Source organism: Plasmodium falciparum (genome assembly GCF_000002765.6).
Source record: "Plasmodium falciparum 3D7 genome assembly, chromosome: 14".
Classification (NCBI taxonomy): Eukaryota; Apicomplexa; class Aconoidasida; order Haemosporida; family Plasmodiidae; genus Plasmodium; species Plasmodium falciparum.
In genome coordinates this window covers 2,346,111-2,360,865 of record NC_037283.1, presented here as the reverse complement: position 1 = coordinate 2,360,865, position 14,755 = coordinate 2,346,111, and the positions used below count along the sequence as shown (strand labels likewise).

General features: G+C 17.8%; 2 protein-coding genes across 2 annotated transcripts; one reads left to right on the top strand and one right to left on the bottom strand.

The window, feature by feature from the left end:
- Positions 1 to 713: 713 nt before the first annotated feature.
- On the bottom strand, positions 714 to 9,881 carry PF3D7_1457400 (conserved Plasmodium protein, unknown function; the record flags this gene model as incomplete). Its single annotated transcript, XM_001348685.2, has 1 exon — positions 714 to 9,881. One exon carries the CDS (start codon positions 9,879 to 9,881, stop codon positions 714 to 716), a length of 9,168 nt encoding a protein of 3,055 aa, XP_001348721.2.
- Positions 9,882 to 12,768: 2,887 nt separating this feature from the next.
- On the top strand, positions 12,769 to 14,688 carry PF3D7_1457300 (MA3 domain-containing protein, putative; the record flags this gene model as incomplete). Its single annotated transcript, XM_001348684.1, has 1 exon — positions 12,769 to 14,688. The coding sequence occupies one exon, from the start codon at positions 12,769 to 12,771 to the stop codon at positions 14,686 to 14,688; it is 1,920 nt and encodes a 639-aa protein (XP_001348720.1).
- Between the last annotated feature and the right edge of the window lie 67 nt (positions 14,689 to 14,755).

The following is a 14,755-nucleotide window of genomic DNA, read 5'->3' as shown; positions in this document are numbered from 1 at the left end:
ATATATATATATATATATATATATAAATATATATATTTATATGTATAACAGGTAAAATATGATCACTTCATATATAATATCATTTCATTTTTAAATGGAAAATAATTAATATACATTTTTATGTATATATTATTAAATTATTATTATTCATCACCATTATTCAATGTTTCCTTTTTTTTTTTTTTTTTTTTTGTAATTGTCACATAAAATATATACCTTATCCTTTTGAATATTATTAATATGTATTTGTTTTTTTACTCTTCATTTTGTTATTCATATAACATATAGTATATTCACATATCTTTCATGGGAAAAAAAGAAAAACCTTTATTTTTTCATTTGTTATTTATAGTTCATTAGTAAATTTGATATTATTAACTTTACCAACCGTAAAGAATAAATAAATATATATTCACACACAAACATATATATATATATATTATATAATACTCTGAATTTATAAAAATTAAAATTCGAACAACATTATATATTAATAATTTTTTTAAAAATAATCAGAGTGTGAAAAGTTTTAAATTATCACAAAAAACAAAGTTTTTAATATGAAATATATATATATATATATATATATATATATATATTAAACATTCTGTTAGGATTTAAAAAAAAAAGAAAAAAAAATTAAGGAATCATCCTTTTTAACAATTTCTTATGAAATATATATAAAAAAAAAAAAAATTAAAAACTTAAAAAAATTATATACTTTTTCTCAAAGATGTTAATTTTTTCTTTAGAAATATTAAATTATGTAAACAATTACATGAAATATAATGATCATATATATGATAATAATTTTTTTTTTCAATCGTAGACAATTTTTTTTTATATACCTTTTCTATCATATTATATGTAAAAGGAGTGATATTATTTTGATTATAATGTAAAATTTTATCATAACAATATTGACAAAAGTTTTTATTATATTCATCATTGATAATAATAAAATTATTTTTTTTTGTCTTATCATTTCCTTCTACGCCATTTATATAAATATTCATATTTTTGCTTTTATCATTTTCCATTCTTTTATATAAAAAATGTGTACTGTTCATATTTAATATATAATTAAATATATGATATAAATATGGAAACCAATTAAATAATATATTAAGTAATATATAATTTTTACAATATAATATTAAAGCCAAACAATGTACAGGTAATTTTAATAAAAGAAAAATTCTTAATAAAAACCATAACATGTCATTTTTATGTGTATTGAATGATTTAAGAATTGAAGAAAATTCTGTTTCTTTATTTTTATTTTTTTCCTTGTTTTTGTTAGGATTTCTCCCTTTATATTTATGCGTAATATCTATAATATTATTACAAATATAATTATATATTCTAACATTAATTTGATTTTGTATATATTCTTTTTCCATCGAATTCTTATAATTTTTTATATTACAAACATTAAAAATATAGTTTATATACTTTATAGTATTATATATAGGTATATATTTATAAACCGAAGGTGCAAAATGCGTTTCCAGAAATAGGTAATTTGTATGATTATTATATATATTATACGAAAGGATATTATTTCTATATTTTTCATTCAATTTTTCTATATTCTCATTTTGTTTTATTGTATCTTCTGTATTATTATCTTTCATTTCTATTTTCATTTGGATTTTACTTTTATTTTTTATTTTTTTTTTTTTTTTTTTTTTTGTACATAATATGTTAAAGTGTTTTTTAAAAGATTTATAAATATCAATAAAAAATACATTTGGGAAAATTATATCTTCTGTATTGTTTTGGTCAAATTCTCTTTCTTTGTTCTCAAAAGTATTTTTTAAGTATAATATATTATTTATATATTGATTATATTGACTATAATTGTTTGTGTGTTTATCTATATTTTCCTTCGAATTATTATCAAACTCATTGTATTCACATTCTTTGTTCGATAAATTTTTTTTTTTTTTTTCTGTTTCTTCAATATTAATTTTAGTGTTACTTCTCTTATTCATTTCGTCTTCTTCATTTTTATGGTAATTATGCCCTTTATGTTTTATATCACTGTGCCGTTCATCAAACGTTCCTTTATTTTCTTGATCGTTTTTATGTAGCTGCTCCCATTTGTTTCTCCTACATTCAGTAATCACAAAATAAAAGTGCTCTTCATTCCTTCCTTCTTGAAAAACATCAATAGGACATATACCCCAAAATATATTTGGAAATAAATTGGACTTAAAAATATACGATTGTGAGAAAAAAGATAAGACATCGATTTTTAAATTGGTAATAAAATAATACAATTCAAACCATAGCATATTATATATATAATAACGTATTATATTTTGGATTAATATAATAAATTTCATATAAATACTTTTTATTTCTTCATAATCTAAATTAGCATCATCTATATTGTCATCATTTTTATTTACCTTTTCTTTATCATCTAATTTGTTTTGTTTAAAATAGGTTGTACAAAATAAAGAGAGGTTACATGTGTACATTTCATTAAACATATGAACATTCTTTTTGAATATTCTAATTATATCTTTGTTATATAAAAATTCATACATAATTTTGTTCATTGTAAAATTCTTGTAATTAAAACTTTTCAAATTTATATCTATATTATACATATCATTATTATACCCTTGTAATTCATTTTTGTCATATTCATTATTTTCTTCTAAATCTGTTACTTCAAATATGTAATTATTAGTGTTATTTTCATAATTCCTTTTTGTATTTCCTTCTATCTTAATACGATCATTTCGTTCATTTCGTTCATTTCTTTCGATTGTTACATTTGTATTATTGTTTTGAAAAAGAAATTTTAAATTACCTATGTCTATAATTTGTCTTGATAACATATTATTTATATTATTAGCACATATAAGAAAATAAAAATAATTATCTGAATTGTTTAATCTATTTGGTATTAATGCATTTATTGAAGTGTCGACATTTAGGTCATAATAATTCCAATGAAAAAAATCATTTTTATTATTATTTTTAAATAAAGAATAAAATAAAATTGATAAATAATGTAATAAACCTTGAGATGACATTATATTATATTTCAAACTTAAATATAAAAAATATATACAATAATATTTCCTAATATCATAAATACCTATATAATTTTGTATATTTATCATATATAAAGAAGATATATTGAAACGTTCATTTTTTAAACACAATTTCATAAAATCATGTGGTATATAATTACCTATACAATATATTAATATTGCAGTAATATAAGGATCCATTTTTCTTATAGTATTTATAACTACTTCTGAAATGTGAGATTTACAATAATATTTTAATATTTTTAATAAGGTATATAAATGAAATACATCTTTTTTTTTTAATATACATAATAAATATAAAGCTATATAATATATATTACAATTTATTTTAAATACATAATCACTTGTAATATCAAAGTTATCACCATTTATTATTAAATTAGTATCTTCTGTATTTGTTTCATATTCTTTTAATAATAATAAGTATATGTTCATATGATATATATCTTCATCACTCACATTCTTATTTTTTAACAAATCTATTTTGGATTTATCTATATTATGAATACAATTAGATTTATTTTCATTCAAACTATGATTATTTATATAATTAAAAAAATTATTGATGAATAATTTATCTATTCCTGATTTGGTTTTATCTTGTATATTATGTGATGTACCATTCTCAATATTTTGTTCTTCCTTTACATTCTCAAATATTTTATTATTATGCAATAAATCACTATGACCATTGTCCTTCATATCTAATATATTTTGACATATTAAACTTTCCAGGATTTCTTTATTTTTTTCCTTATAAGAATTACTCATAAAAAGAGAATACAATAGAATAATAGTAATATCCATAGTTGCTTGCTTTCTCGTTTTATTATTATTACCTATAACTAAATTATAAAAAGCAATATTTTTATTTAAATTTATTAAAAAGTTATATACAAGTTTGTAGGCACAAATATATAAATGGTTTAATCTATTTATGGATTCATATAACACCATATCTAACATATTAATTACAAATAAATTATTTCTAATATATTTAGATATGAGATTTATAATGATATAACGAATTTTCCTCTTTTGTACTTTATTATCATAAATAGGCTGATACATTTTTGTTGAATAGGAATAAATAGAGCTATACAATTTAATGAACTTTAATAAAATTATATTAATATAATTTGTTATTTTGAAATTTATTTTATCATAAGAAGTTTCTGAACAATGACTATGTTCTTGAATATCATAATTATCATGTGTTTTTATATATTTTTTTTTTTCCTCATCAATTTTTTGTTCTTCAATATTTTTATAATTTTTTTTTTTTTCCCTAACATCATCATCTGCGTCATTTTCTTTTATATCCTTCTTCTTATAACTATAAATCATGTTTATATCTTCTTCTTTCATTTGGTTGTTTAAATATTTGGTACCTATCGAAAAGACCTGATTACAAACAGTATGTATAAATACACCCATATTATGCAAAGTATCATACAAATGACAATTCTTTTCATCTCCATATTTTTTTAATTTCATGTGTCTATATATGAGTAAATCACTATTAAAGTAATTACTATGGAGGAAAGGAAAATGTTTTTTTAAATTTTCCATAAAAAAATATTTATTGTGACTCTTACTAATACTTAATACATTAATGTTACTTTTTGAAGTAAAATATATATAACAAGCTTGATTTTGATTTTCTATTTCTTCAATAATTGAAAAAAAATTATATTTACATATTTTGTTCACTCTTTTATTTATTTTACGTATTTTATTATCATCAATATTTATTATGTAATAAAATAGCCAAGCAAACATTTTTTCTAAAACAATGTTATAATTTGCATTGTTACTAATTTGTTGTTTATCATTTTTAATCATTTGTTCTATTAAATGATTATTAAAATATTTTATATTAATATTATCATTAATAAATATATATTCAAAAAATGAATAAAAATGTTTCGTTATATATGACATAATAATATCGTTTTTGGATTGTATCCAATTATTATTTTCCATATCGTTCATACTTATAAATCTTTTCATTTTTAACAAAGATTGATAATTTAAGGAATGTTCATTAAGTTTGTTTTTTAAAATATTTTCAAGTTCATAATAATGTTTGTCATATTTTTCATACTCGTTAAATGGGTTTGGATAATGTGAATCGAGAAAAGTTGATTGTTCTTGATATGCTTCATATGATGTTTTATTACAGGTAGTGTTATTATTACTATTATTGCAAAATTTATTATTTTTCATGTTTTTTTTATTTTTTTGTATAGACATAAAATTTATGTTTCTTTGTTTAAGCAAAAAGGTATTGTCCTTAAGATTTTCTTTACTTACAAAAAGGGGAAAGCAGGAATGATTTTTTTTAAATTGATTTTTGTTTTTTAATTTATTCATATGATATATAACATAAATGCAATAGTGATAAAATAAGTATATGTAAAAAAATGGAGAAGGCCACATATATTTTATTGGAGTTGGCAAGGAATAATAACAAGAAATTTTATGGTCCTTAACAATTTGTAGATTATCAATAAGGTAATAAAAAATTGGAGTAAATTGAAAATTAAAATTATAATTATTATAATAACAATTAATATTATTATTATTATTATTATTATTATCATTATCATTTTTGTTGTTTTTGTGGTTATGATTTGTGCTTTTATTATCTTTATATATATTTAAAAAATATACAGAATTATCATAATTTACAAATACATAATGATATATATCAAATATAGAATAAAAACTTCGAGGTTCAATAAAATTGTTGTCTTTATTTAAAGGCAAAACGAATATATTATGCACATTAAATGATTCCTCTGAAAGAACACTGTTATTTTTATATGTTATTCTAAAACATAATAAGTTATAAAAAGCATCCAGAACTATTAAATATCTTTCACTAGAAATATGTTGCTTCTTATTTTCCAAATTATCCATAGTTTTATTATTATAATACACATGTGTTAATATTGGTCTATATAAAAACTTAATAGAATATATATAATTTGTAAATTTTAAAACATTATTTATATTATATATATATATCACATAATAAAAATTATTTTTATTCAAAATATCTTCATACTTTGCGCTTGATTCTTTTAAATGATTTTCATCTCTTTCATCTTTTACAAATGATATATTATTTTTATATGTGTCAAAACAATTATTCATTTTTTTAAAAAATTCATTTTTCATCTCTTCTTTTTTCTGTCTCTTTGTATATTTATTATTTACATTTTCCTTATGAAATGATAACTTTGATAAATCATCTTCAATATAATCATATATATTCTTCTCTATATTATAATTTATTCGATTATTTATATAACAAATATTATATGTATTATTTTTGTCATGTACACTATTGTTTTCATTATCGTTTCTATTTACCCATGTTATAGATTCATCATTTATACTTTTCTTTTCCTCATTATGTTTTTCTTTTTCAAATCTTTTTGTTTTGCTCTTTTCATTTTCATTATTAACATTTTGTTTACGAAAATGTGGTAGAAACACATTATTATCCTTTCTTAAAAACAGATGATGGTAAAATATGGAAAAGGGTTTGGTATATATATTGATCTTATTAATATTGAAATATTCTTCAAAAGATTTTGAATAGGTATCTCTTTCGTTATGATTAAAATTGAATAAATAATTCATTATTTTTAGATCTACATTATAGTTTTTATTAGAATAATTATTTTTATTAAAAGTACTATTATTTTGTTTTTCATATACAGAATCATTTTCCCTTTTTGTTTTTTCATTCATATTTGAATTTGTTTGTAATATATGTACATGATCCTTGTTAGTTATATTCTTATCATTATCATCAACTTCTTTTTTATTTGTAATATATATGTTATTACCATCATCATCATTATCTTCCATATAATCATAATTTTCTTTTCCCTCAGCAGCAAGTTCAACGTGATCACCCATATCTTCTTTACTTTCATATTTTATATTCAAAAATTGAAAATATGCACTTTCCTTATGTTGCATTTGTTCATTGTATAAATTAGAACCATTAAATACATTATAATCATTTTTTTTTTTAAAATGTTTAAAATTATATTCATCATATTTATTATGTAAGCACGTAACAAAAAAGACATCGTCATACAACCAACCAGTTGGGTAATTGTGATAAAAGTATTTCATATAGTCATCAACAAAATAAGAAAAAACTTTCTTTTGTATATTATATATACATAAAGATTTATAAATAATAAGCATATAAGTGTTGCTAAAATTAAAATAACATTTCTTAATAAATTTAAAAGGAGTATCTATTTGTTTTATTCTTACTATATTCTTTTCATGATCATTTATATTATAATTATTAACATTCGTATCTAATATTTGAATATTATTTATACCAATATATACTTTTTTACATAAATTGTTTGTATAATAATTACTATTATAATTAAACATTTTATTCATACTATAGCTATCATTCAAATAAAGAATATTCTTTACATTTAAATAGTAAAAATTTGTGTCTTGCATTTTGGTGTAACACAACTTGAAATCGTTAAAAATAAAGGACATTTTTATATAATATCTTTGTATATTATTATGTTTTAAAATATCCTTTATTATTAAATTATTTAATCTATTTGATTTGTCCTTATCATTTATATCATTTTCTACATATGTAGTAGATAATTTTTTATGTTCATATTTATTAAATGAACTTGAAATATTATTATTAACATAATTATTATTATGATGATTATTATTATTATTATTATCATCATCATTATTATTATTATCATCATTATTATTATTATCATCATCATTATTATTATCATCATCATTATTATTATTATCATCATCATTATTATTAACATTATTATTATTTTTTTCCTCTTTCTCATTATTTATATGAGGCGGTTCCTCATTTTTCTCTTCATTCGATTTGGTATCATTACTCATACAATAATATAACGTTCCATTCGTATTAAATATATAATAATTATTTCTACTAAATGATACTACAAAAAAATTTTGCTGTTTATTCCATAATAAATAATTATAAGAATAAAAATTTATACAATTATTAAAAAACATATCTATGTGAAAAATAGACTTTTCAAAGGTATGTTTACATATATAAGGATATGTGTTATATCCTTTTATAATTAATTCATCTGTTACAACCAATATGAGTTTTCTAAAAATATTGTAACTTATATCAATAATAGAAGATCCAATATATAAACCAATAACATTTTTTTTTTTTTTTCTTTTTTTTTCCTTTTTTTTTTTTTTTAAAATAGAAACATTCTTAGGTTGATTTGTATAATGGTTCGTTTTATAATTATTATTATTTATATTTGTAAAAAATACATTTTCATCAGATATATATATATATTTTTTTTTTTTTTTTTTTTTCTTCTTTTTTTCATAATGTCTATGATTATAATATTGATTGTGTACCTTTTTACCATAATAATAACAACATTTATTCTTCTTAAAATTAAAAAATTTATAAAAAAAAGAAAAAATATATAATTCTCCATTAACACTTAAAATTAACAAATAATCATTATGCAAATTGAATTCTACTTTTGAAATTCCTTGAATATTTATACCATTCTCATATATATATTTCTTTTTTTTTTCATCATCAGAATATTCATAATTAAGAATGAAATCATATAAATGATTTTCTTTATTTATACTATACAAATATAAAGGATTAAAGTCATTTGCTTTTTTACTGCACTTATTATTACACTTCTTTGTAAAACCATTAACATTATTGTAATTTTTTCTTTCTTTATTTTTTATTTTATTACAACATTGAAATATATTTTCAGAATTTATAATTTTATTATTCATATTTTCATGAAATAATTTGTCATTTAGATATTTTTTTTTGGAATGATTTTTAAATATGAATTTATTTTTATCTGTGTGTGATTTTGTTTTTACCTGTTTTTTTTTTAAATTTGAAAGCTCATTAAAAACAGTGTTATTCCTAGTTGAATTTAATTTTTTCTTTTTTTTATAAACTTTACTTGTTTTAATATTTGTATTACATGTTATACTTCTGAAGCTAACAATTTTTGTATTAATAACTAGCTTATTCATTTTATTATCAGGATTATTTTTCTTTTGTGCATTTTTATGTAAAATATTTTGAACACTGTCTGATATAAAAATTTTGTCAGTTTCTTGTGAAAAAAATAAAATATTATTTTTAGTAACCATCAGACAATTAGATGATATAGGTAAATATAGCATAGTAATAAGTTTTATACTAATATTTTTTTGTAATCTTCTTTTCTTCTTATAAGTTTTTTTGATATATGTAATATATTCATAATACTCATTTTCACTTTCACTTGTATCTTCCTCAGAAATTTCATTAATGTTAAGGGAATGAGCTTTTTTATCATAGTCTAATATAACAATACCATTTTTATTCTCTACATTATATGCATATACATATTTATAATTATTACTTATAATATATATTGTATTATCAATACTTGATAAAAAAACTTTGTTATGATATCCAAAATTATTCACATGATCATATTTTAAAGCATATAATGTAACAAAAGAAAAATCTTTATTATCAAAAATATAAAAACAATATTTTGTTATAATATATATAAATGAATTACATATACTTGTATTAATATAAATTATTTCATCATATTTATCTACTAAACTATTTATATCTTTCAAAAAATTATCATTTGCATTATTTTTCACCTTATTCACATTTGTATCATTTTCTATATTGAATCTTTTACATATTTTTAATTCGTCTTCTTTATCGAAACATAACATTTTTTTTTTCCTTTTTTATATAGCAAGGTATATATATTATATGTATATATGTAAATGTATATGTATATCTATATGTATATATGTGTACAGTGCGCCATTCAAACAAAAAAAAAAAAAAAAAAAAAAAAAAAAAAAATACAAATATATATATATATATATATATATATTTATGTCTTTAAACATAAATATAATTTACAAATACATGGAATGTATTTATTTTTTTAGAATGGAGAAAAAAAAAGTACAGTACACATAAACTAATTATTAGATATTCTCCTTAGTAAAAAAATTATATATATATATATATATATATATATATATTTAATTATTACTTTTTAGATATAATCATATAAGTTGTTTTATTTCATATTCTGTTATCATCAATAATTTATATTTTTTTTTATTTATTTTTATTTTTTTAATGATACAAAAAAATTAAGAATATAATAATTCCTTTTAGAATAATTATAAATCTTATTATTATTAAGAATATTAACTTTTTAACATTTTTGACAAAAATGAAAAATAATAAAAATATAAAGTTAATAATATATATATTATTAATATTTAAGAAAAAAAAAAAAAAAAAAAGAAAAAAAAAAAAATACAGAATATTAATTTAAAATAATTATCATTTACATTTAGTAATTATGTACTAAAAGAACCAACATAAAAAAAAATTAAATTATATTATAATTTTAATATTAGATAAGAATTATAGTTTACACTATGGTTGTTAAAAAATAAAAATTATAAAAATAATATATACATCAAAAGTACATTACATATAACATATATATATATATATATATATATATATATATATATATATTATACATACAAAATAAACATCGTACAATTCTTTTCTTCATATAACAACCATATAACTCTAAGGAAATCATATTATTTTTAAGTACTGATAAAAATAAATAAATATATATTTATATGTATATATAATTTTTTTAAATCATAAGAATATAATTTCATGTTATACTAATTTGTTTTTCTTTCTTTTCATTCTTTGTTTTTAATTTTTGGTTTTTTATTGATATCTGTAATATAAGTTATTTAAAAAAGAACATTGATAATCATAACAAATTTTTGTACCATAATGGTAAACTTGTTATAATTATATAATATATATATATATATATATATATATATATATATCTTAAACAAATATCGATAGGAATATTGTCGGAAAATAAAATATAATAAATTTGTTATACATCTTATTATTTACAAAAATATCACTACTCATTTTTTTTTTTTTTTATATATTTTTATTCATTCCAAATTTATTTGGATTGACAAGAATGTGGTTTTGACAGGTTTGTATATTTTATTTTTTCTTTTCTTTGCTTTTCGTCACGTTGGTATTACAAGTAAAATAAAATAAATTAACAAATATTTATATAATATTATATATATATTATATATATATATAAAATTTTTTATGATATTTATTATTTTATATGTATTTTTTTTTCATCCTCAAAAAAAAAAAAATATGAATTGTATTTCAGAATAGTAAATATATAAAGAAGTATATGCAGTTGTAAAAGATACAAAAAAAAAAAAAAAAAAAATATATAAAATAAAATGAAATGAAATAAAATGAAATGAAATAAAATAAAATGAAATATAATAAAATGAAATAAAATAAAGGAATGATATTTTTTTTATTACATACTATTATCATCCATTTTAATTTTCACCTTATAATAACATATTATATTATAATATATATATATATATATTTAAATCTTCATATAAAAATAATACATTATTTTAATACTCTCATATCTCATAGAGTTTATAATATATATATATAAACAATATATATATATTATATATATATATATATATATATACATATAAATATCTCTATACATAATTATATATTATTGTATAAAAAAATAGAATAAAAAAATTTACAATTGTAATATATATAATACATATGATATATATTTATATATATAATACAAATTAATAATAAATATATAAAAAAATAAATATATAATAAATATAGTCCAATCATATAAAATTACCATTTAGCTAAGCTTATTTATAATGTATATATAATTTATATATTTTATATTTTTTAGAATAGAAATAGATTTAATAAAAAAAAAAGAACATATATATATATATATATATATATATATATATAATATATTATATATATAAATAATATAAAAAAGAAAACTTAATATTATTATATATTTTTTATTTTATTTTATTATATATATATATTTAAATATATATATAATATATTTTTATATTAAAAATAAAAAAGATCTATCAATCGTTAATATTAGATTTGTAGAAATTAGAATGTATGATTATTTCATACAACTTTTTATAAAGTGCTTCCCATTCAAATATAAAGAATATATATTTTATCATATACATATAAATATATATTTATATTTATATATATTTATAATTATACATTTTTATTAATATAATTTATTTTTTTCTCATTTTTTAAACCTTTGTGATTTGAATATTTATTGGTTTCTTATGTTTTGTATATATTTCTAATTAAACTGAAATAATTTAATTTTTTAAAATTTATATAATTTAAGAATATATACATATATATATATATATATAACATATTTTATATATATAAGGAAATTATAAGAAATTAATATTTAAATAATATATAGTATACATATTTTCTTTAGCATTTAAACCAACTTGTATATATTGCCACTTTATTTATTTAAATAAATAAATATCATAATATATATATATATATATATATATATATATATTATATTCATTTTACCTTTATGCTTATATTTATATAGAACATTTTTTTTTAAATATTATCTCATTCATTTATTTATTTTTATTCATCTATATATTATCAAACAAAATGGTGGGTATGAATAAAAAGAAAAGCAAGAAAGTTAACTTGCTTAAAGATCAAATGTTCTTAACAAAAAAGTATGTTGATATGAACGATCCAATATATGATAGTGAGATTGAAGATGAGAATTGTTTTTATACTGTTGTAAATGCTGAAGAAATTGAGTATTCACAGAAAGTGTGTGATATGAAAAATAAAATGTTTGAGGATGTAAATATTTTAAGTTTTGAAGAATTTGAGAAGAAATGTGATTTATTAATAGATAATTTTTTCTTAAGTAATAATATACAAGAATTTATTGAAGATATTAAATCCTTAAATGTTAAGATATATAATGATTACCTTGTTTTACAACTTATTAGGAAATCGTTTGATAAGGATGATGAAAGTCAAATGAATGTATCTTGCTTATTAAATATTTTAAATATAACAAAATTGATAACACCTGAACAAGTACAAAGAGCTTTTGAAAAAATTCTGTTGAGTTTAGATGATATAAAATTAGATTGTCCTTTATGTTATGATATATTTTTAAAATATCTTAGATTTAGTATATTGGATAATATTATTGATAAAAATTATATATTCAAGTTACCCACAGCCTTTTTTGATACCTTAGGTATATTTAATGTTAGCGAAAAAGAATTAAGAGAAAATGTTTTGAAAGAAAAAGAACTTCTCATGAAACACACTTTACATGAAGAAGAAACCGGAGAACAAAAACAAGTAACAAATGTAAAAGAATATTATGCGGATGATAAAAATACAAATGATAAGAACAATGACAATATTATAGATACCACAAAAGTAAATGGAGATACTAATTCTAGTATTAATGAAAATTATAACAACAATGATAATAATAATAATAATAGTACCACTACTACCAATAATAATAATAATAATTATTATTATGATATTTATCAGCACAATATTGAATTAGCTGATGAGAAAAAAAAGTTGAAAGATGAAATATGGAATGATACATTATTGTGGGTATTAGATTTAAATATAAAAAAAGTTGAAGATGAGAAAAAAGAGTTTAAAAAAAAATCAAGAGATTTCTTAATAGATTTTTTCAATGATGGAGATACAAATGAAGTTATTGAATTTTTAAATAATTCTAATAATTTGTTTTATCATGAATTTATTAGAATAAGTATTATTGAATCCTTTAGTAAAAATAATATTTGTAGGAAATATATCTCTTATTTATTAGATAATTTGTGTGAAAAATATGTATCCAAAACAGATATTGTTATCGCTTTTATTCGAATTATTGGATATATTGATGATTATGAAATTGATTTCCCACAAGCAAAAGAAATGACATGTAAATTTTTGTTACGTTGTATTTATGATGATGTTCTCTATCCAGCATTTTTAAGTGATATCTATAAATTACATATAGGAGGTGTTACAGGTATGATGATATGTAATAAAACACAACAAAGAATTAACGACAAAAGAAAATTGAATTTAAATAATATTAATTATATATGGGATGAAGATGATACATATGAAAAAATGAAACTTAAAAGGAAAATTAATAATACATTATTAGAATATTTTTATTCATATATAGATGAAGAAGAATTTTATTTATACGTAGATGAATTCTTACCATTATATCATGATCTATGTAATTATGTTGTGAAAAAAATTTTTGTACTTAATGTAGATATTAATAATAATGATTTAAATTTATCTTATAAACTTGTTGATCATCTATTTAATAAAAATATTATTTCAGAAAAAAATGTAGAAGGGGGTCTCCGTGAAGTACTTAACTCAATAAAAGATATTATGTTAGATATACCAAAATATCCCGAAGATTTAAAAAAAATTATAACACATCTTTTGACCAAGAAATATATAACTCAACAGTTATATGACGAAGCACAAGGAGTTATGACAACCGTATAAAGTATGAAATGAAATTTAGGCCTTTTTATACAAAAAAAAAAAAAAAAAAAAAATCAAAAAAAAAAGT